A 23,490-nucleotide genomic window follows, 5' to 3' on the forward strand; every position below is an offset into this window, starting at 1 on the left:
GAAAGGGTGCTCTCTGGCTGCAGTGCACCAACTCAAAGTATGCTTAATGCATTATGGCCTGGTGCTCCTCATCAAGCAGTGGCAGAGCACGATGTAATCCAGTTCTAGCAGGAAGCTCCATTGCCAGCACAATGGGCACTGTGAAGAGGAGGCTCTTGCCTTCCTTTTGCATATGTAAACCATCCAGCAAGGGCAACAGCCCCAAAACATCACGGATTTGGGTTTAGGGGAAAAAAATTCTTTATTTTTTTCCAGGCAAAGCCATACAGTCCAGTCTCATCCTGTCCTCTGCCATGGCCACCTTGTTGACTAGGCAGAGGTCAGGCATAGTACTGCAGATTGGCTTTTTTCTTGGCCTGAACCTCCAGGATTCCTTCCATGTAGTCCTCATGGGTGAGCTCTGTAGCTCCACGACGGAGGGCGATCATCCCCTGCCCAAGGAGATCATATTTAAAGAGGGCATGTGAGCACCACATGAGTTCAAAGCAAAGACTCAGTGCTGGTGTTCACACATCCCTTGACACAGCACAGGCCACTGTCAAAGATACTCACCGCCTCGACACACACAGCCTTGCACTGTGCTCCATTGAAATCATCTGTGCAGCGAGCCAGCTCCTCGTAGTTCACATCAGGGCTGGGGCAGGAACAGGAGGGTGGGAAAAAGTCTGAGAGCATGCACCAATAGGAAAAGCACAATATGGAGCTTCTAGAAAACCTCCACATCAGAGCGCTACCACTCCACAGCCCCAGGGTACCATCACCAGTGACCCCAAAAGGCCACACCTCTGCCATACCTGACATTCATTTTGCGGGAATGGATCTGCATAATTCTGGCTCTAGCCTCCTCATTAGGCATTGGGAACTCTATCTTGCGATCTAATCGTCCAGAGCGGAGCAAAGCTGGGTCCAAGATATCCACACGGTTCGTTGCAGCAATCACCTAAATGGAAGCGGGGTTATCAGTCTGAGGCACAAGAACAGGCCTCTCCTCCCCAAGGGCCCACCAGGCTTCTTCCCTGGACATTGTTTTCCATCCCCTGCTAAAGCACCCTGGACCTCAGTACCACTCTGCAACACCCCAACCTTGACTTGTGTGTTGGGCTGGAAACCATCTAACTGATTAAGCAGCTCCAGCATGGTTCTCTGCACCTCCCGATCACCAGCCTTCTCACTGTCGAACCTGAAGAGGAAACAAGGACAAAGTCATGAGTGTGAACCTGACCACCCTGTCCCCTATAGGTTTAATCACAGAAGACAACAGAATGACCACAGTTTACACTCCTGAGCCAAGGCCTTCCAGCCAGTTTTATATAGCAGGAAACCATCAGATCCAAAGTCTCATGACCCTCGCTTATGAGACCAAGGTTTGAAGCAACTGCCATCTGTGATGGACTGAACGCTCCATTTCTGAATAGGCTGTGCTTTAGGGCAGGCCTTCCTCTTGCGTACACGCAAAGGGAGCTGCCAGGCAGCTCCCAAGAGCTTTACAGTGGGGCTTATGCCTCACCTTTTAGTGCCGATGGCATCCAGTTCATCAATAAAAATGATGGAAGGAGCCTTTTCCTTGGCTAGAGCAAAAGCGTCGCGTACCAGCTTAGCTCCATCACCAATAAACATCTGTACAAGCTGCGGACCTGCGAGCTTCAGGAAAGTAGCCTGGGAAGCGAAAGAGAATCCTATGCCTCAATTCTTAGCAGGGTCCATTCCCAGTACCAAGAGAAGCCCTTAATTAAATTGAGCAAACAGATAAGAACATCACAGCCTTTTTAACACTAGTCTGTGTGAGCCCTCTTGGAGCTGCTGCTATTCTTTTCTCAGTTCCTACAGCAGCACAAGGCTCTCAAAGGTCCCTTTTACCTTGGTCTGGGCAGCACAAGCTCGAGCTAAGAGCGTCTTCCCGGTTCCTGGAGGCCCGTACATAAGGACTCCTTTGGGTGGCTGTATACCCAAGTTCTCAAACTTCTCCTTGTGATTCATTGGCAGGACAATGGCCTCCACAAGCTGCAGCAAAGGGAAAATGTCAATTCATACACCCATTCCCCTCCACAGCTCTCCAGGGTGCCTGCTCTGAGCTGAAGTTCAGAGTGCTCTCTTCAGCCATATCATTAAAGTATTACCTCCTGAATCTGTTTGTCCAGCCCCCCAATGTCACTGTACTGCTCCGTAGGTCTCTCATCCACCTCCATGGCCTTCACCCGTGAATCATACTCAGTAGGTAGAGTCTCCAGGATCAGGTAAGAGTCTTTGTTCACTCCCTGTAAACATAAATTCTTTACTTTTAACAGCAATTGATGAACATGCGGTTTCAGATGATTCACTAGACCTTGAGGACACAGGACTACCCTGCTTTGACAATGGCACTCATCAACCCACCACAGCTCAGCACAGTGCACAATGCCACAGCTAAGCCAGCATGTTTCAAAACAGGACCCAGTTTGCTTATGACACAGAGGTCTGGGTTTGGGAAGGGTATGCTGATAGTTGCACTTTCAGCACATGATTTTAAGTATAAAAATATTCTCCACAATGCAGCACCTTTCTATACTACAAATATGATTGAACCCGTAATAGCTTATTACAATTTTAGTACAGAAAGGATCTTGGGAGAAACTGGGACATATCTGTCTCATTTCTAAAGGACAAGACATACCAATTTTCTGGGCCAATGTCATATCCAACAGTCACAGCAACATCACTCACCACTAGGTCTCCAGGCTTCAACTTCTCAGCATCAACCAACCCAATAACAGGGAGGAAATATGTCTGTAGGAAGGCAACCAAAGTGAGCAAAGCTCAGAGGATAAGGTCCCCTTCTGCACTTCTCACACCTGTCTGGGAACGTGAGTCTCACCTGGCGTGTAGAGGTCTTGATCACAGCACACTTGCCCTTTCTCTGGGAATCCAGGTCAATGTTTGCTCCATCCTCCTCCTGGTCATTGGGATCAACATCCAACAGCTGAAAACCAGAGTGAGAGATTCCATGACAGTGTAAGCAGGCTAATAGGATGACCCTGGGGTGAACACTGCTAAATTACACACAGTAGAAGTAAAACTTCCCACCATCCCTCAGTAGTAGAGTCCTGGAAGCATTAAAGCCCTCCTATAAAACCGAGTTTCTTCCTCACTTCCTGAAGCCACACAAAACAGCACACAGCTGACACCATGCAGTTCAGAACAAAGCAGGAGCTAATGGCACCAGTTTCCCCTCCAATGACAGTAGCTCACATCAAGCCTTCAGTACACAGAATCATAGAATCAACCAGTTTGGAAGAGACCTCCAAGATCATCCAGTCCAACCCATCACCCAGCCCTATCCAATCAACTAGACCATGGCTCCAAGTGCCTCATCCAGTATGCTCTTGAACATCTCCAGGGTCAGCAATTCCACCACCTCCCTGGGCAGCACATTCCAATGGGCAATCACTCTCTCTGTGAAGAACTTCCTCCTAATATCCAGCCTATACCTCCCCTGGCACAACTTGAGACTGTGTCCCCTCGTTCTGCTGCTGGTTGCCTGGGAGAAGAGACCAACCCCCACCTGAATACAACCTCCCTTCAGGTAGTTGTAGACAGCAATGAGGTCACCCCTGAGCCTCCTCTTCTCCAGGCTAAACACCCCCAGCTCCCTCAGCCTCTCCTCATAGGGTTTGTGTTCCAGATCCCTCCCCAGCTTTGTCACCCTTCTCTGGACACGTTCCAGTACCTCAACATCTCTCTTCAATTGAGGAGCCCAGAACTGGACACAGCACTCAAGGTGTGGCCTAACCAGTGCTGTGTACAGGGGTACAATGACCTCCCTGCTCCTGCTGGCCACACTATGCCTGATGCAGGCCAGGATGCCATTGCCTCTCTTGGCCCCCTGGGCACACTGCTGGCTCATGTTCAGCCTACTATCAACCAGTACCCCCAGGTCCCTTTCTGCCTGGCTGCTCTCCAGCCACTCTGACCCCAGCCTGTAGTGCTGCTTGGGGTTGTTGTGGCCAAAGTGTAGAACCCTGCACTTAGCCTTGTTAAATCTCATCCCATTGGCCTCTGCCCACCCATCCAGCCTGTCAAGGTCATTCTGCAGGGCCCTCCTACCTTCCAACAGATCAACACCTGCTCCTAACTTGGTGTCATCTGCAAACTTACTGATGATGGACTCAATTCCCTTGTCCAGATCATCAATAAAGATATTGAATAGGATGGGGCCCAGCACTGATTCCTGGGGGACACCACTAGTGACTGGCCTCCAACTGGTTGTGGCACCATTCACCACCACTCTCTGAGCCCAGCCATCCAGCCAGTTCTTGACCCATTTCAGAATGAATCTGTCCAAAGCCATGAGCTGCCAGCTTTGCCAGGAGCTTCTTGTGGCAGACGGTGTCAAAGGCTTTGCTGAAGTCCAGGCAGACTACATCCACAGCCTTCCCTGCATTCACCAGGCAGTTATCCTGATCATAAAAGCAGATCAGGTTGGTCAGGCAGGACCTGCCCCTCCTGAATCCATGCTGGCTGGGCCTGATCCCCTGACCATCCTGTAGATTCTTTGTGATTGCACTCAGGATGACCTGTTCCATAACCTTGCCTGACACTGAGGTCAGGCTGAGAGGTCTGTAATTTCCTGGTTCCTCTTTCAGGCCCTTTTTGTGAATGGGCATCACACTGGCCAGCCTCCAGCCATCAGGGACCTCACCTGTGAGCCAGGACTGCTGATAAATGATGGAGAGAAGCTTGGCCAGCTCATCTGCCAGCTCTCTCAACACCCTAGGATGGATCCCATCAGGTCCCATGGACTTGTGAGGATCCAAGTGGGTCAGCAGGTCCCTTACTGCTTCCTCCTGGACTACAGGGGGACTACACTGGTCCCTGATTCCATCTGCCAGTTCAGGAGGCCAGTTGTCCTGCAGACAGCCTGTCCCACTATTGAAGATTGAGGCAAAGAAGGTGTTAAGTACCTCTGCCTTTTCCTTGTCTTTTGTTACCATATTCCCCTCTGCATCCAATAAAGAGTGGAGGTTGTCCTTGCCTCTTCTTTTGCCATTAATATATTTATAGAAATATTTTTATTCTCCTTTACAGCAGTGGCCAGCCTGAGTTCTAAATGGGCTTTTGCCTCTCTAATCTTTTTCCTACACGATCTAGCAACTTCTTGAACTCTTCCTGGGATACCTCCCCTTTTTTCCAAAGGTGATACACCCTCTTTTTTTCCCTTAATTCCTTTAGAAGCTCCTTGCCCATCCAGTCTGGCTGTCTCCCTCTATGGCTCCTCTTCCGGCACATGGGCACAGCCTGTTCTTGTGCCTTCAGGAGTTCTTTCTTGAAGTAAGTCCAGCCTTCCTGGACCCCTTTGTTTTTAAGGGCTGTTTCCCAAGGAACTTTCTGAGTTAGTTCCTTGAATAAGCCAAAGTCTGCCCTTCAGAAGTCCAAGGTGGAGGTTTTGGTGCTGCCCCTCCTGATTTCACCGTATATTGAAAACTCAATAAATATTTCATGGTCACTGGATCCCAGGCAGCCTCTGACCACCACATCTCCCACCAGCCCTTCTCTATTTGTAAACAGCAAGTCGAGCAGGGCTGTACCCCTGGTAGGCTCACACAACAGCTGGGATAAGAACCTATCCTCCATACACTCCAGGATCCTTCTAGACTGCCTCTTCTCTGCAGTGTTCAATTCCCAGCAGATGTCTGGCAGGTTAAAATCACCCACAAGAACAAGGGCAAGAGATCTTGAGGCAGCTTCCAGCTGCTTGAAGAATAATAAATCAACCTCTTCTTCCTGGCTAGGTGGTCTATAACATACTCCAATCAGGATGTCAGACTTGTTAGCCTTCCCCCTAATTCTTACCCATAGGGACTCAACCTGATCATCCTTAGTCCCTACTTCCATGACATCCAAAGCCTCCCTAATATACAGGGCCACTCCTCCACCCCTTCTCCCTCTCCTGTCTCTCCTGAAGAATCTGTAGCCATTGATTACAGCACTCCAGTTGTGAGAGTCATCCCACCACGTTTCTGTGATCACGACAACATCCTAGTTTTCCTCCTGCACCAAGGCTTCCAGCTCCCCTTGTTTGTTACCCATGCTGTGTGCATTAGTGTACACACACTTCAGCTGGGCTGCTGGTGTTACCCCTATCTCTGGCTTGGCTGTTCATCAAGTTTCAAAACCCTAGCACAAAACCAACCCCCTTTTCAAAAGCATAAAGCTATCAGCCCATCTGGGCCTATCACACAACACACTAACAGAGCCACTGCTTTTCACTGGCTGTGTCACAAGGGTCAGAGTGCAGGTACCAAATATCACACACCCAAACCTGTGCTAATGGAGGCTGTGTCATCCTCCAACAGCTGTGCTATCTATGGGTGAGCAGAGCCAACACCTAAAGAAGACACAGACAAGAAGCAGGCAAGAAGCACTTCCAGGTCACAAAGCCAACAGGACCTGAAAGCTCTGGCTCCAGAAGCATTAGCAGTTTGAGAACAGGCCACATCTCAAATGGCTCTTCTCCCTTCAATAGATATTATGTGCACCACTCTCACCTCAATAACGTTGGAGACAAGGTAGGGCAGGGTTTTGTTCACTTTGATCTTCTCACTGTTCTCCTTGATCTTATCTTTCATGGCCTGAAGCTCATGGGTCACTCTTAGCACTTCACTCTTCATGATCTGGAATCAGTATGCAGTAGAGAGAGAGGAGTAACATTAGAAGACTAAGGCCAGATAAAACTCATAATTCGTTCCAAAAGGAAAAAAGTAACAAAAACTTAAGTCTAAGGAAACAATAGGTATAAAGAGAAACCTAAAATAAAAAAAGGAAAATAGAGAAAATTAGCCAAAAGTGTTCAGGATTCAAAGCTACATGATCTGTTCCCTAAGCAATTGTTTCCTGGTGTCACTAGATAACCTCAGCTCACAGGGCTACACTACTACCCAGATAAGAGTATGACTTCTATAAGGCAACCCTGCTTTAAGCTCCATACATACAGCTCCCCAGGGAACCAGCCAGACACACACAGGTGCCCACCTACATGCATCTATACACAACTCTATCAGTTATGTTTCACTGGGCTTAAAGGATGGTATGATGGAACACTGAAGCGATGACATGCAACAGCATGGGAGTAGACACCCAGAAAACCCTAAACTGAAAGTATTGGGATTCAGAAATAAGGTGACTGAAGGTATGAACAGGGAGTGGCCCAACTGGGCCTTGTGTCTACTGGGCGCAGTGGGATTAGCAACACAGAAATGTGCAAAGAGATGTGCCACCAGTGCTCCCTGTGGAACAAAGAGAGGTGTCATTGTTGGAAAGCTGTTCTGTAGACAAACACCACATCCAAAACAAATGCATCAACTACCTCTGTGGAGAAAAACTACTTTCTGTTCTCCTGGCCAATGTGACACCCATCCACAAGAAGGGATGCACAGAAGAACCTGGGAACTACAGGCCTGTCAGCCTGACCTCAGTGCCAGGGAAAATCATGGAGCAGATTGTCTTGGGGGCACCTGAAAGATGGCCAAGGAATCAGGCCCAGCCAACATGGATTTAGGAAGGGCAGGTCCTGCCTGACCAACCTGATCTCCTTCTATGATCAGGTGACCAGCCTGGTGGACGTAGGAAAGGCTGTGGATGTAGTCTACCTCGACTTCAGCAAGGCCTTTGACACTGTCCCCCACAGCAAAGTCCTGGCCAAGCTGTCAGCCTGTGGCTTGGACAGCAGCACTCTGCGCTGGGTTAGGAACTGGCTGGAGGGCCGAGCCCAGAGAGTGGTGGTGAATGGTGCCACATCCAGCTGGCAGCCTGTCACTAGTGGTGTCCCCCAGGGATCAGTGCTGGGCCCCATCCTGTTCAGCATCTTTATTGATGATCTGGATGAGGGGATTGAGTCCATTATCAGTAAATTTGCAGATGACACCAAGTTGGGAGCAGGTGTTGATCTGTTAGAGGGTAGAAGGGCTCTGCAGAGGGACCTTGACAGGCTGGACAGATGAGCAGAGTCCAACATGATGGCATTCAACAAGTCCAAGTGCCAGGTGCTGCACTTTGGCCACAACAACCCCATGCAGTACTACAGGCTGGGGTCAGAGTGGCTGGAGAGCAGCCAGGCAGAAAGGGACCTGGGGGTACTGGTTGACAGCCACCTGAACATGAGCCAGCAGTGTGCCCAGGTGGCCAAGAGAGGCAATGGCATCCTGGCCTGCATCAGGCATAGTGTGGCCAGCAGGAGCAGGGAGGTCATTGTACCCCTGTACACAGCACTGGTTAGGCCACACCTTGAGTACTGTGTCCAGTTCTGGGCCCCTCAGTTTAGGAAAGATGTTGAATTGCTGGAGCATGTCCAGAGAAGGGCAACGAGGCTGGTGAGAGGCCTTGAGCACAAGCCCTATGAGGAGAGGCTGAGGGAGCTGGGACTGTTTAGCCTGGAGAAGAGGAGGCTCAGGGGTGACCTCATTGCTGTCTACAACTACCTGAAGGGAGGTTGTAGCCAGGAGAGGTTTGGTCTCTTCTCCCAGGCAACCAGCAGCAGAACAAGAGGACACAGTCTCAAGCTGCGCCGGGGGAGGTTTAGGCTGGAGGTGAGGAGAAAGTTCTTCACAGAGAGAGTGGTTGGCCATTGGAATGGGCTGCCCAGGGAGGTGGTGGAGTCACCATCCCTGGAGGTGTTCAAGAGGGGATTGGACGTGGCACTTGGTGCCATGGTTTAGATAGTCATGAGGTTTAGGGTGACAGGTTGGACTCGATGATCTTTGAGGTCTCTTCCAGCCTTCTTGATTCTATGAATATAAGTGGGTCCAGGTGAACTTCATGAGGTTCAACATGGCCATATGCAAGGTCTTGTATCTAGGTCACAGCAATCCTCAGTATCAATACAGGCTGGGCATGAAGGTCTGGAGAGCAGCCCTGCACCTGGGGGGTGCTGGCAGGTGAAAAGCTGGACATGAGCAATGTGTACTTGTAGCCCAGAAGCCAACTGTCTCCTGGGCTGCATCCCCAGCACTGTGAGGAGGAGACAGAGGGAAAGGATTCTCCCTCTGTACTCCACTTGCATGAAACCACACTGGGAGAACTGGGTCAAGCTTTGGGGCCTCCAGTGTTAAGAAAGATGAGTCCAGAGCATGGCCACAATGACCATCCAAGGCCGGGAGCACTTCTGCTGTGAGGCCAGGCTGAGAGCTGGGGTGATTCATCCTGGAGAAGGCTGTGGGGAAACCTTGTGGCCTTTTGGTACTTAAAAGTGGAGAATAAGAAAGCTGGGAATAGACTTTTAGCAAGGCCTGTTGCGACAGGACAAAGAGTGATGGGTTTAAACTAGAAGAGGGGAGATTCAGATTAGATAGAAGAAATTTTTTATGCAGAAGGTGGTGAGACACTGGCCCAGGCTGCCCAGAGGGGTAGTAGAAGCCCCCTTCCCTAGAAACACTTCAGGTCAGGTTAGACTGGGCTCTCAAAAACCTGATCTAGTTGAAGATGTCCCTACTAGGGACAAGGGGATTGGACTAGATGATCTCTAAAGGTCCCTTCCAACCCAAACCATTCTGTGAATCTACGATTAATCGTACTAAGGGAAAACAGCTACAAGAATAGAAGTTCTGTACTTGCAATCCAACAGTAAGTACATTTATACCCAAGACTAAGGCACCCAGTACAAGTATTTCTCAGTGCTGTCTGGATGACACCCACATACATTTTCCTCCCATTCCCGGTCAGACACACAGTTTGTGATCCTCACTGAAGCAACTATAGCAGCAAACGGTGTCAAACACAACTGTCAAACCTGAACTGACATACATGGTTCTGTTTAATAGGGAACATCCACTCTTCCCTAAAAAACTACCTGTTTGAAACTGTGATGTAATTTATTCACATGAACTGCTAAAGAATCTATTACATAAAAATGCAAAAAAAACCCCAACCAGCCATCAAAACTTTTTTTAAAATCCATGGTTTGGGAAACATTCAATGAAAACTGCATGAAGGGAGAGTATCAACACATTGCCTAGTTGTGCTGCTGTCACTATGAAACAGAAAATGCTGCTTTCACTTCTTACTATATGCTACAATTTAAAAGCAAGACACACACTTATCTTTGTTGCCCTTAAGGTATAAGGAAGTACATTAGGAAATCAGATCTGGGCATCTCCAGGAACATGCAAGGGTGGCAAACAGCAATCCAGGCTGTACTGACAGGAGCGTAAGCAGCAGCAGATGGAGAAAAGTAATCAGCCCCCTTTACTCAACACTTATTAGATCCTATCTTGAGTATTCTATACAATTTCGGTTCCCACTATAGAGCAAAGACATTGATCAACTGGACTGAGTTCAATGCAGGGCCACCAAGATGGCCGGGGGGGTGGAACACAGCCTCTGTGAGAAATAACTGAGGGAAGTGGGCCTGTTCAGCTGAGAAGAGCTACTGGGGGCAGTATCAAGAAGATAAAAATCAGATACTTCACAGCAGCACACAGTGGGAAAATGAGAGAACAGACAAAAGACTGAAACAAGAGAGGGTCAGGATGTATGTGATGCAAATCTTTATCCTCACAAGAACAATCAATCAGTGGCACAGAATAGCACCACATGCACCAGAGATGTGGCACAATCTCAGTCTTTAGAGGCTTTCAGGATCTAACTGCAAAAATCCCTGAGCAGCCTGATTATGGCTGACTCTGCTTTGATCAAGAAATTGGACTAGAGATCTTCTCACACCCCTTTCAACCTTAATTACCCAGTGATCCTACCTGACCCAGGCCATGGAACAGACTTCCCTGTGCCTGTAAGAGCTGGAAGGATCTGTGTACCTTTAGTTAAAGCATCCAGGGCTCTGCAGAACAACAACCCCCTCAGCTTCCTCGGTTCCTTGCTCTTTCAGTACTTCTTCCCTACCTTCAAGGCCTCAGCCTACCCTTCCCGATGCAGTTAACTACATCTTTAAGTTCTCACTACCCTCCTGTCTCGTCTCCCCCATGGCTGTAAGCCACTTACCCCCACCCCAAGCGCCAGCCGCGCAGGGCTCCCAGGGCATGCCCCGTCGTAGGCAGAAGGCCTAGTTTAGCCTGGCCCGGCCCCACTCTCCAGCCCCTCTCCGCTTCCCGGCCCTCGGCCGTACCTTGATCTCGCTGTCGAGGAGACGCGTGCGCTGCACGATCTCCTCCGTGGACATCTTCAGCACCTCCTCGCCGACGCCATCCTACGGGGTACAACGGCGGCATCACGCTCGGCCCGGCCTGCCTTCGCCTCGCCCCGGCGCCATTGTCCTCCACCCCGGCCCCGCTGTCCCCAGCACCCGGCTTCAGTGTCCCCCGCCCCAGCCCCGCCACCCCCGGCCCCGCTGTCCCCCACGACGGGTGGCAGCCCCGGCCCCTCACCTCAGACTCATCCCACACCGACGCCATCTTTACCCCCACCAGCCACCCAGGCAGCGCACGTCGCGGCGGGTTCCGTGCGGCAGATTCCGCACTCCTCGCCCCGGAACAGAGCGGGAGGCAGCAGAAGGCGTGACTGGGTGGGCCCTATGCCTCCTCTATTTCTCTGGCCGTCGGTCCCTCAGGCCTGCCGCAGCGAGAGAGCGGGAGAGCGACGGGAGAGTCTGGCGAATCTGCGGCTCTGGGCCCTGAGGGCAACAGGCACGTAGGTCACGTGCGCCCGCCAAATTTGCTGAGTGATGGCCCCGCCCCCATCTTGGAGCGGGGCAGGGGCGGGCCCGGACGCTGCTGCCCCTGCCGGACGGCGGCGCAGGAGGCAGGCGTTTTTCCGGCGACAGCGTTTATTACCGTCAACCCCGTACAGCGAATGAGGGGGGAGGAGCGGCGCCGGGTCGGGGCCGAGCGGAGAGCGAGGACTCCTCCTCCCGCCGGCCCTTAGCCCCGCGTCGCCAGGTAGAGCCCGAGGGGCCATGGAAGCAGGCCGAGCCCCCGGGGCGGGTCAGACGTAGCCGGGCTTCACCGACAAACGGCGGCAGTTGGGGCAGCCCCGGGTCCCGTTGGTCTGAAGGCACCTGCAAAGGGAGGAAGTCGTCCGGAGGGAGCCCTCTGTGGGCGGAGGCTCTCCCGCGCCGCTGCTACTCTGTATGTTAGACAACTACCGAGGGAAAAAAAAAAAAAAAAGAAAAAAAGGCAAACCTCCCGCCCTGGGGAAGGGTTTGATCCCTTTTCCACCCGTCCCATGGAGTCACTGCAGCATGATCCTCCACAAAGGACAGTTCCTGTACTGCTGAGGACAAACCCACAGTGCTCATTAGGATCAAACTACTGGGTAGTTTGGTGTCATCATGAGCTGTGTTCTGAAAATTAAGGACCTTAAAACTAAGTGTTTTGCTACTTCTAAAAATGAAAAAAAAGAAAAAAAAAATCACAACAAACTCTTTTCCTGGCAGTAGTACAGTAACAAACTGAATACCTTTTTCACCTCAAGTGCAATAGATGAGAGAAGGTGGGGGGGATTCAGGGGACAACAATCCCACCTGCCTGGGAGGGAAGAACCAATTCACCAAGGTGAATTAAATAAGATTATGAAGTGGGCTAAGCACCTACAAGGTGAGGACACTGGTGAACAGTCATTTAGAGGGCAGAAGTAGGATGAAGGATTTTATGGGTAAATCTCACCCTTCAGGACTGTGAGATTCATGATGCTGCAAAGGGATCCTGCAGGGCACAGGTGAGCAGGACAAAGGCAGAGGACTGTCCTGCCTCTGGGTGTCAATAGCTCTTCCCTATCTCTAATGTCATGGCAAGGACCTTTAGTACATCCAGCTCATTACTTTAAGTGGAAGAAGTGGGAGCAAGGCAATGCCTGGAGCTGGTTGTTCTTCTCCCCAATGGACTCCCCACACATGCCACAGTACAGCTCCATCTCCTCCACGCACTCGTGGAACTTCACTACATGGTCACGCAATTCTTGCTGCTGCCCCTTTGTGCGATAGATCCTTTCACACAGGCAGTGGAGCTTCAGCAGGCCAAGCTGCACATGAAGGGCAGAAACACAAGACAGGTGAAGGCAGACCAGTAACAGGGGGAGTAGAAATCAGCCGCATCAGCCAGCTAGAGAGCCATCTGTACAGAAAGCTGGGTGAGGGAATCAGGAATCAGCCTGAGGACATTAGGATTTTTCACCACTTCCTGTCATTAACCCTCCTTCTCTGTATCACAAAAGGGCTGCCAGATTTAAAGCTGCTGCAGCCCTTCATCAAGAGGTTTCCCTGAGCTGTGACATTGTATTCCACTTCCCTTTGCCTCCAGCCAGCACACAGTTCAGCTGCTTATCAGGACAAACATTTTTTAAGGGACTCCCAATCCTCTAGCTCTCTGCTTGTTTCATACCCCATTTTCGCTGCTTCCATCCACCTTTGTTTATCCCACTGTGACTCCTCCCTCACTGTTCAGAGCTGCACACTGAAGATCATTGGTGCAAGTGCTCACAGCTGAACACATCACAACAAAGCAAGTCCCAGGCATTGACCGTTAATAAGCAATAACAAGTCTGGCTACTTCAATGCTTGGCTTCTTAAGCTGCCTGACAGAAGACTACAGATAGTTCTGAACAGAAGCTGTAAGATCCTACCTTGTTCCCTAGTCCCTCTGCCAGCTCCTGTGCCTTTTCAATGCTTTCCAGAGCCTGTGAATGGAAAGCATGTATCATCAGTTCTTGGTCTGACATATAAAAAACAGACTTCTTTGAATGCTTTGTGGGAATTATTAAAAAGAATGAGGTAAAGAGGCACAGAGTAGAACTTGGCTAAACAAGCACTCCTGCAGCTCTGGAGATGCAAGATAGTTGCCTGACAGATTTTCCTCCCTTCCCAAAAGTGGAAACTCAGCAAACTGCTTTATTAGGTAACTGACATTGGGATGAGTAGCATGAGAAATGGAAACTGAGACTGGCAAGTTGAACAGGCTTGGATGAGTATTCAGGGTTGTGACAGTTGAGGAGGTCACAATTGAGGTAATGGGCATAAAGGACCTTGACCCACCAGGGCAGATTTCCCTCTAATGCTTGGCACAGAATACAAATGATTCTGTATCTGATTCTGATAATATTCCCAAACGATTTTCTGTTCTCACTTACCTGTTTCACATCACAGTTTACATACCTTCAAAGTTTCTTTGGGAATTTGATGCCATGTTTGTCTGCAAAGCACACGGTGGAGCTGTGGAGCTGTCTGAACATCATCGCTATTGCAACAATGAGCAATGAGCTTAGTCATGTAGCTAAAAGGTAGGCAGTGGAATCTATTTCAGAGTGTAAGCATAAGCTGATTGCCTACAATGGCAGGAGCAGGCTTTCCTTCCTCAGTGCTGGTTTCTTAGTGTAGTGCTTCAAGTCACCAGGACTGATGATGATGAGACCATTCTGTAAGTTGGCAGCCTGACTCAGCAAGGATGTTCACACCGTTACTAACAGGTTCCAGGCTAAGAGGGATCATTCGGACAAATGTAACAGACCCTGCTAGCAGAACCAAGGGCCAAGTCTCTACTGCACTTTGAGGAGGTTTACAGTTCAGAGAAAGACTATATGGTCTAATCTAATCTAATCTAACAAATTTCTGTAGAAATGATCTTGTAACTGACCTTGCCCAGCTCCTTCTGGATCATCCAGCACTTAGTCACTCCTATTAGCACCTGGACCAGGCCCAGGCGGTTTCCAATCTCTGTCATGATGCTCATGGAGGAGTCATACCGAGGAAATGCTGTCTATAGAAGAGGGGAGGAAAACACATCTTTGCTATGGCCTACTTTACACACTCTCTTGCTATCCCCTCTGTCCTTCCTGTCAGGAAAGAGCTGTACCTGCACATCTTTGCGACTGCGATGAATATCTGCAAAGCACAGCAGACATAGTGCTTGCAGGGGTCGGTCACCATGCTGCAGGGCAATCTTCATGGACTCCTGAAATAAATGGTCTTTGGTCAGCAAAAGAGCTTGTTTCTGGTTCAGAACAGCAGGGCTGGGACTGTGCACTGCAGTCACTGAAAGGTCAGCTAAAAGGAAATGACACAAACTTTTTAAGGCAAATAAAGTCTTGTTCGCAAGTTCCCATCCAATGGCCATTCATAGACCTGGGTTACTGAAACCACATCTCTAGGACCGGGAGGCAGCAGGAACATCTAGCGTCAAGTGACTGCGCCATGGTATCTCTCATTCTCCCAATCCTGTAAGCAAGATCCCCTTGCAGAAACCTGGCAGCTCTGCCATCTGCCCACACCCTGTACCTCACAGCGGTCCATAGCATCTGCCAAGCGCCCCAGCTTCCGATAGGCTACTGCCATGTGGTACTGGCTCATTGCACGATACTTCAGGCTCCAGCCCTTTCCGTAGTCATTCACCAGCTCGGCTGCTTTACATGGGAAGAACAAGGCTTTCTCATAGTCCTGTAAGCAGAGAAGCAGACAGACAATAGTTACAGCAAAAAGGAGGAAAAAAACCCTCTTTATTTACTAACACCACAACAGTTTGCAAATTTCTGTACACCTTTCAACTCCTGCTACTCCTCTTCCACATGCTGTGAATCACTAGATATCAGACTGTGGAAGGTGCAGTTGCCATATACCATATTCATATTACTCTCTGGGTTTAGGACATGTTAATGTTGGAGGGTGTTTTCAACCCACCATACACTGTGACAATGACACAGTTTTATGTAGTATGCCATCAGCCTTACTCTGTAGGAACCATTCACCCTCCTCTATAACCAAAGGCTGACACCCTTCTTCTCTGCTCTTCAGTCATTGCTGCTTTCAACATCTACACAGAATCCTGATGTTCTCTGCATGATGAAGTCAGGATCTTCAAGAGGCTGGTTATTCATCGTTGCAGGAAACAGGAGTAAAAAAAATCATGGCCTCAAGCGATCCACATTAAGTAATGGTATAACTCTTCATTTTTAAGCATCTTTCTGCATTAGAAGTGTTATAGAAAGAAATCTTATTTTACAGTGAGTGCATAAAATTTTCTAAATGCCTAAAATCAGTCTCAACAAGTTACACTTGACTAGAAAAGTTCTCATATATTTTAATTCTCCAAGATGCATACAGGAAGCCACAACTTCCTCCCTTCTTATTTCATATCTTAAAAGTATCCAGCACAATGTTCTTTATTTTTGGTATTCTCAGGGAAGTTTCCTGATAGTTTTCAGCACTTCAGTTGTTGAGTCTTCCATTAGTAGCAAAAGTCAAGACTTTGTGAGGAAACATATTTGTGGCTGTTAGCAACAAAAGGAGAAATCATTCCCCCCCTCAGTCCCTGTCTGTTTAGCTCATAGCTGTTTGCCTGTGACAGAAACAGAGAAACAGAGAATCCAGGAGTTCTGGCTGCCAGTTCTGTGTGCTGCTCCTCTGATGTGATCTTTGAAGGCAAGTTTGATCTTTTCAACACACAGAACATTCACAGCTGCTTCTGCGGTGCTGTATAAACAGTACACTAAATCCTCCCATCCTTACTGTGAAGGAGAGAACTCCATGATGATTTCACAAAGAGATTTTAGCTTACAGTGCTTCCTCAGTACTTCACTTCCCAGAGAAATAAGGTGAAATTCACACAATTTCCAGTTCTTTCCCGAATCCATGAGACAATCACCCTTCTGTCCCTTAGGTTACCGCACCTTTATCTGGGCGTAGAAGTTGCCAAGGCTGCAGCAGACGCGACACTCCAGCATCTTGTCATCGTTGTTGTGTGCGTAGCGTAAAGCTTTCTCAAAGCACTCCAGCGCCTTCTGGAAGGTGCTGAGGCCCAAGAAGGCATTGCCCATGCTGAGGCTGACCTGGCCGTTCAGCTGCAGGCTGACTGTGGTACCCTGCATGTTCAGGCACGTCTTGCAGTAAGAGATTGTCTTCTGGAATTCACAGAGTTTCTCATTGCTGCGAGCCAAGTTTAGGTAGCTCTCTGTAAGGTAATCTGGGTCTTCCAGCTCCCGTGCTGTGTCGATCTGTACCACTGCAAACTTTAAGTAGAAAAGACAGTGTTTATAAAAGTGTGTCATTTATTTACAGATAGCTCAAATACCCAGAGTAGCACCCTGTACTGGAGAAGTGACTCATCTCTGAGCAGGGTAGACAATTCTAGCAGCACAGACTGAGAAGCATTGTGTACACTGAGCAGTTATCTGGTGGTCTAAACCCTGCAAGCAGCCTGAAGAAACCTCCCCCTCTTTCCACACAGTCTCTCAGGCAAGGAAGCTGAACCAGGCTGGTGGCTAGGGAAAAAAAAACTGCTAAATGGCTCTCAAGAGAGGCAGGTAAAGCAGGAAACATCTGACACAACGCAGTTCAGTTTTCTTTCACCAAATTTATTCCATTTTCTCTGGAATTCTTAATCGGGTACCTTCATTATTAATAAAAGAAAGTAAGCTACTTTCAACAATTTTTTTACCAACAAATTGCAGTCTTGATTGACAGGTTTTGTTCTGTAACCCGCAGGATTCATTGCATACAGTTCTTTTAAATGACTTGAAGTCTCTTTCCTTTAGAGTGCAAACCCTTCTGAGCAGTGACTCTTTTGTGTTTCATGACAAAGCAAGCACACTGCTGGCTTGAATTGGTACCACTAGCAAAGGTAAATGCTTAGCAATTTTCTCAGTATTTCATTACAGATTATCAATTATGTTTACAGATAACAATTCCCAAGGGCACTGATTACTTCCTTTTTTCATAGTGGTAACACAAAATAATTTAAGCTACTGGAACATTTTACATTCTTCACAAAATAAAGAAAAAAAAGCCCAACCATAAATGTGTGTGAGTATACAAGTTCCCAGCTACTTAGCACTTTAGGAAAGCTGCTGTGTGCACCCAGTAATGTGCATTAGCTCAGGCTTCCTCACGTTCCCTTACCTTTGCTCAAGTTCTTCATTATTTCCTGAATGCCACAGCCTCTTTTCTTGGTGTGAAGTAATTCTCCTCTCCAAAAGATGTTGAGCAGCACCACCCTTGTTAAATCACAGTTAATTTCATGCCTTTAATTCTAATCCCTTTTATCTTGTTACCTTCTGTTTCAATAGTTTATTGCTAAAGTTCTCCTTCCTCTATCTTTGATGACTTGTGGTGTAAAAACTTCAGTTTGACTGAAGCCTTTTTCCCTTCCTAATACTGGAAAGAACTAAATTTCACCTACTGGGATCCCACTTCCTGTTCTCTTCTCAGATAACACATTAAAGTTCAAGTGCACTGAGCCCACTCCTTTCCTCATTTCTTGTTTTCCATGAAGCCTTCAGTATTCCCTTCAGGTAGCTATATCTTACCTTTTTTGCTTCTCTCTTCCCTGGTCAGTCTGTTTCTGCCACCACCTAATTTCACATCACTTGTCAGATCTGTTTAGCTTCAAATGTTTTCTGAGTGTATTGATACCACTCTTTTCTTCATCCTGAGAATCTGGGTTTAAGATAGGGCTGTAATGTACGCATGGGTTTACTAGGAAGATGTGTCCCTGCTCTAAATGGAGCTACCAAAAAGTTTGATGTGGGTACACCCTTCATGGTTTGTGCTATATGTTGAATGATTACCAGTCTAGTCAGAGGCAAACAAAACTATCAGGACTAGAATATCAAGGCCCTTTAGCAAGACCCTATTTCAGGCTGGGATAGTTTCTTAAGACTATTACAACATCATCTTGCCACCTCCCTAAACACTGCCTGCTGCTCTCTATGTGCATCCTGTTACTTCTTGGATCCACACCCCAGCTTCTTTCTGCTCATTTAATCTAACATGGTCATCCTCATGTTCTTGAAGTGTAACTTCAGCTCTTTTTTACCTTTCTTCCATTAAGCTCCATATCCTCGTTTCTTCTATGTTGTCCTGACAACCTGGGAGCCCCTCTTTGACCGCAACTGTCAGATCCCTCCTGGAATGTCTCTCAACACCTCCTACCAAAAAAGCATATCCTCTTTCCCTCTTTCTTGCCCCACTGCAAACAAATGAGTGTAATAAAAACCAATGTAAGGTCTGTATTAGATATCTTCTTGTTCAGCTGCTATTTGGTAACAGGCACATCTCCACAAGACTGCTGCATATTCTAGAGAGCTCACTTGGAGATCTTTTTGTACACTGACATACACACTGTAAACAGTTTTACATTGATGGAGCAAAGGCCCTATTTTCATACCTTCTTCCTGAAGCCTGATTGCATGGCGTGTCTGTGTGTAGGGAATAAATCAAGAAAAGTCCCCATGATTATTAGGAGAGCCTCAAAAACCTGGGCATGCTGAGAGAACAGACCCAATGAAAAGGAGTATTCTGTGTTATCTTGTGGGCTGGAGCTATTGGTCAACAAGGCAATTATATACATGGTTACCCCCCAGTTTCACATTTTAATTTCCAGCCACTCTCTGTAGTGGGCACTACACAAAGCATGCATTCATCTCCAGTTCTCCTTACCTTCAGCATATCTTTGTATCTGCCCATCTCTGCGTGAGCAGTGATGAGGCAACCCAAAACCCGAAACCTGCCAGCAGGATCCGCAGACTTCTCCAAAACCCTCATCCAGACTCGCAAGGCCTTTTCGGTCTGATTAGACTGGTAAAGGTGGAGTCCTTTCTCTATCTGTTGCTTTGTCTGGTCCTGACCCATCTCCCTTGCATTCAAAAGCCTCATACGCTAACCTCTGAGGAGAGCGAGAAGGAAGTGCGTAGACGAGATCACAACACAAACTGCCCCAGCAGAGGAGGGTGGATTGGGTGCTCAGAAGGCTTGAAGCCATGAAAGCCGAGCCATGTTGGGGGGCTGGAGTTGTGGTAGGCAATGGCAAGAAGTGGCTGCTCAGCATTGAAGGCAGAATCCCAAATCCACAAGGCAAACGCCTTGCTGGCTAGGGCTCCATCAGTGCATTTGCCTGCCCAATCTCATAAACAAAGAGGGAAAGCACAACAGGGAGAGAAAGAGAAAAATCTCAGGCAACAGAAGTGAAACTCAATCCAGGCAGCTAGTACTGGACTCCTCCCCATTGGCTGCAGCTGTTCCTGCCAGTCTGGCTCACGAGGCTCCCAGGAATGCTGCTCAGGCTCCCAAGGTCACAGCAGCCAACTGCCACTCCTGCCCACCAGTATGCAGTTTATAAATACACTGGAAAGAGACAATTGCCTGCAGTCACAGTGATGTCTCCGTTGTCACTCTCCTCTCTCTGGCCATCCCCTTTCACAAGCATTGGTGGTGGTGGGCTAGCCTGGGAGGTGGCCGCCTCTGCCAGGACAGGAGTTTTAGGAACAATACATGACTTGATGTGAGGCATGAACTAGGTGGCTCCAGCACGTACATGTCCAGTATTATACCTGCAACAGTGCACCTGTTATGCTGGCAGGTGCAAAATTCAGCCTCATCTTTGGGAACCACAGTTGGCAATATGGGCTGCTTGTGGACAAAAGCTAGCTCTGTCACAGGTTTGCTGCAAATATGGCACTGACTTCTTAATTTCAGGGACAAGAAGCAGCTAAGTATCTTGAAAACTTCTGTTTGTGACTGACTGATCAGATACCTGTGACACTCCAAGAATTTTCTGCAGTAGTCATCAAAGGCACTGCTGAAGTTGTGCATCCAGAACTTGATCTTTTATGATGAATTACAATAATGACCGAAAGCAACAGATTTCTGCGCTCTCTGACTGTGTAAAAGAATTGTTAGTTCAATTAGAAGGCAACTTCAACTCAACTACACACCTCCTCTAGGAATCTAGTTTCATATTTCCATTGATGTGTGTATTTTTAATGGGCCAGGTCTTGGTTATCTACAGATTTACTCTGTCCTTCAGAAGAAGAGATACCAAACTTGGGGGGAATGCCTCAGGATATCCAGCATTTTTCAGATACAAATGTCCCAGACACCTGTTTTGGGATCCTTTTTACAGACCAAAGAGAAGAATTCAGTTTTAATAACAGACCCACATGCAGAAGTACACATGTCTCCAGCTGCCTCCCTGCTTCTATGTGAATTTGGTGGCAGTTCTTTTCCAAGAAAAGGTAAAATACCAACAAAACCATCCTGGCTAGCGTCATGGGAACACAAACCCAAGGGAGCCTTCATGAGGTCACATCTCCTCAGAATAAAGAGCCACAGCTTGCCCAGAGCTTTTACAACATAGTAGTCACTATCTTAAGAGATTCCATCCATACATTTAACCAAAATTTTCTTAGCAAAAATATAAAAAAAAAAACCCAACATTTTAAATGGTAGAAAAGTCTTGCCACAATCAGACCAGTTCTCTTTTGGAAGCTTATATCCTCCATAATTGCATTACTTAATTTAGCATTGTTTTTCAGAGAAGAAAGGTGCTAGGGGATGTTTCAGCACACGTGCTGTGTACTTGCAAACTCTGGGAGTAGAAAAATCTACAAAGGCTGACGAAAAGTAATGCTGAGGCACAGGTGGTTAAGGTGCAAAAAATCACGTCAGCAGCACTGTTAAAATACTAGCTAAGGACTTTATAGGTTTTAGGGCTTCCATACAAGTATGATTCAGAATTTAAAAAGTCCTTCCTCCCTGCAGTAATTCTCATAAGGTCTCTCTGAATGTGGGTGTTGAGATGGACACAAGATGCAGCAGAAGGCTGATCCCCATTGAAAGCTCTCATAATGGTGAGGCCACCGTATTGCTGGACTTTGAGAAGTTAAGAGGCCAGGGACAACAGCCACTGGAGTCTGCTACATAAGAATTGAGATGGGACTCAAGAAGTTGGAGAGCAAAAATCACATCACTCTTTTCTGGACCTTCTACAAGGTCCTGTAGCTCAGACTCATCCTGATGCTTCTGGACCACTGCCCCCCTCTGGTATCCCAGAAAGAATAGGTGAAGTGAGAAGAGGATGCCTTGAAGTTCATCAAAACCCATCAAAGAGGGAAAATGATCTGTCCCGTTGATCGCACTCTGCTGCCTTGGTTTTGATTTCTCCCAGGAAATGGTGCTTAGTCTCTTAAGAATCAACTCACAACATGCCTCCTGAAAGAAAAACCTATCTAGTAAAGGGCTAGATCCACCCAGGTCAGATTGGTAATTTTCGAAACACAGAAATGTACTCTGCTAATGAGCAGACCACTAGTAAATGGGTACAACCACCAAGACACTTACTACTTGTGCTGCTTCAAGCAAGTAATGGCAGTGTGATCATCAGTTTGTGGCTCTAGTTAGTACAAGATTCAGGTATAAGTTTTTACAGTAAATGATCCACAGCTTCTTCTCAGGAACTGCAAACACCAAATCTGGGACTCTCACCTGTCATGCAGTAGAGCTATACATGCAGTGTAGCTAATCACAGTCACTTCTTCAGAGTGACCACACTGAGCTGATTGTCTTCCTCTTCACTGCTCTTCATAATGTATCATCAGTGGCTCCTGGCCATAAGAAGACAGCAGAACATAGCTGGTAAAGTCAGGAAGACTGGAGATGAGTCAAAACAAGTAGTGAAAGGTGAAGGTGGATGTGAAAGGAAAAAAAATTCTCCTAAAACATTCAACATCAGGACTTAATTTACAGGTTTGTGTATTTCCTATCGATCTTGATAAATAGGACAAGTCATGTGAAATGCTGATTATCTGCAGATTAACACACTGGCTCTTATTTGTGGTTTAACTGTCTACTGATTAGTGGTGGCCTTTTAAATCAAAAGAAAAAAAAACAAAAACTTCCTCAGGAAATAAAATAGCCACCTACCCAGAGGGATCTAGTATCAGTTCCGTGGTGCAACCAGCAGAGCTTTGGCTGTGTAAGATGAAGCTTGCCAGTTTTCTGAACAACAGGAATGTTCCATCCTGCCTAAACAACCCTTTTTCTCTCCATCCTTCCCCTTTGAGGCATCTGAAGTGCAGTCCCCTCCAGTCTCCCTTCTCAACAGCTGCATGCTGGCAGCAGGACTCCCAGCACACTCTGCAGCAGGTGGCTCAGGGCCTCGCTTCACAGTTGGAGCACTGCAGGGAGAGGAATGCAGCACTGAATCCTGATGCTCCCAAGTGCTCTCAGATTTACAGTCTGTGTGGGAAGTAACAGGGTGAAACAGAGTATTCCAGATAACAGGGAAAGGACACCAGAGAGAAACATAGCTACCCTCAGAATGCTTGCAGTCTCTGAGATGCAAGATGGCAGAAGGAAGCAGTAACATCACTTTGTTTTAGGAGCTGCCAGGAATGTGGCAAAGTCATGGCCACTGTGCTACTTTCCTTCCCATAGAGGCAATAACAATGTCAAACTCACAGCCTGTTTCTAAATGAATTCTACTTTGCCTACACCGAGTATTTTTTTAACAACTCATTTTATTTCAAATTATTCCCCTCTTAGTTCTCAAAGCAAAACAGGTAACTTCTGCTTCTCACACTACCTGAGCTAGGAAGTAACCCCAACCCATTTGGGCTTTCAGTAGCTCCAGGAGCAGGAGCACTGGGGAGTGCTGCTACCTTCATGCTGCAGAAGCAGGACAGGTTCAGCAAGCTTGGCCGTATTCCTAGAAGGGTAAGGAGGCAGTGCTGATTATGGGGCTCATACAAGCTGGCATGTCTCTAATCCCACACACAGGTGCTGTTCCTGTATAGCTCCAATCTGGCATT

General features: G+C 47.7%; 2 protein-coding genes across 4 annotated transcripts; both read right to left on the reverse strand.

The window, feature by feature from the left end:
- Positions 1–235: 235 nt before the first annotated feature.
- PSMC3 (proteasome 26S subunit, ATPase 3) lies at positions 236–11,392 on the reverse strand. 2 transcript variants are annotated; one of them, XM_054400848.1, is made up of 12 exons: positions 11,349–11,392; positions 11,090–11,170; positions 6,522–6,647; positions 2,852–2,956; positions 2,701–2,763; positions 2,118–2,255; positions 1,858–2,001; positions 1,508–1,656; positions 1,084–1,180; positions 795–940; positions 553–634; positions 236–431 (listed from the first exon to the last, which is right to left on the reverse strand). In XM_054400848.1, the coding sequence occupies exons 1-12, from the start codon at positions 11,373–11,375 to the stop codon at positions 321–323; spliced, it is 1,269 nt and encodes a 422-aa protein (XP_054256823.1). In that variant the 5' UTR covers positions 11,376–11,392; the 3' UTR covers positions 236–320. The 2 variants fall into 2 exon arrangements, with proteins under 2 accessions (XP_054256823.1, XP_054236633.1); XM_054380658.1 differs by lacking the exons at positions 11,090–11,170; positions 11,349–11,392 and adding an exon at positions 10,966–11,032.
- Positions 11,393–11,904: 512 nt separating this feature from the next.
- RAPSN (receptor associated protein of the synapse) lies at positions 11,905–19,558 on the reverse strand. Of its 2 annotated transcripts, XM_054400540.1 has the most exons (8): positions 19,343–19,558; positions 16,576–16,914; positions 15,188–15,346; positions 14,766–14,864; positions 14,547–14,669; positions 13,540–13,593; positions 12,740–12,939; positions 11,905–11,977 (listed from the first exon to the last, which is right to left on the reverse strand). In XM_054400540.1, the coding sequence occupies exons 1-8, from the start codon at positions 19,556–19,558 to the stop codon at positions 11,905–11,907; spliced, it is 1,263 nt and encodes a 420-aa protein (XP_054256515.1). The 2 variants fall into 2 exon arrangements, with proteins under 2 accessions (XP_054256515.1, XP_054256516.1); XM_054400541.1 differs by lacking the exons at positions 13,540–13,593; positions 14,547–14,669 and having other exon boundaries at positions 19,343–19,534.
- Positions 19,559–23,490: the final 3,932 nt, after the last annotated feature.

This window comes from Indicator indicator, chromosome 4 (genome assembly GCF_027791375.1).
Source record: "Indicator indicator isolate 239-I01 chromosome 4, UM_Iind_1.1, whole genome shotgun sequence".
Lineage (NCBI taxonomy): Eukaryota > Metazoa > Chordata > Aves > Piciformes > Indicatoridae > Indicator > Indicator indicator.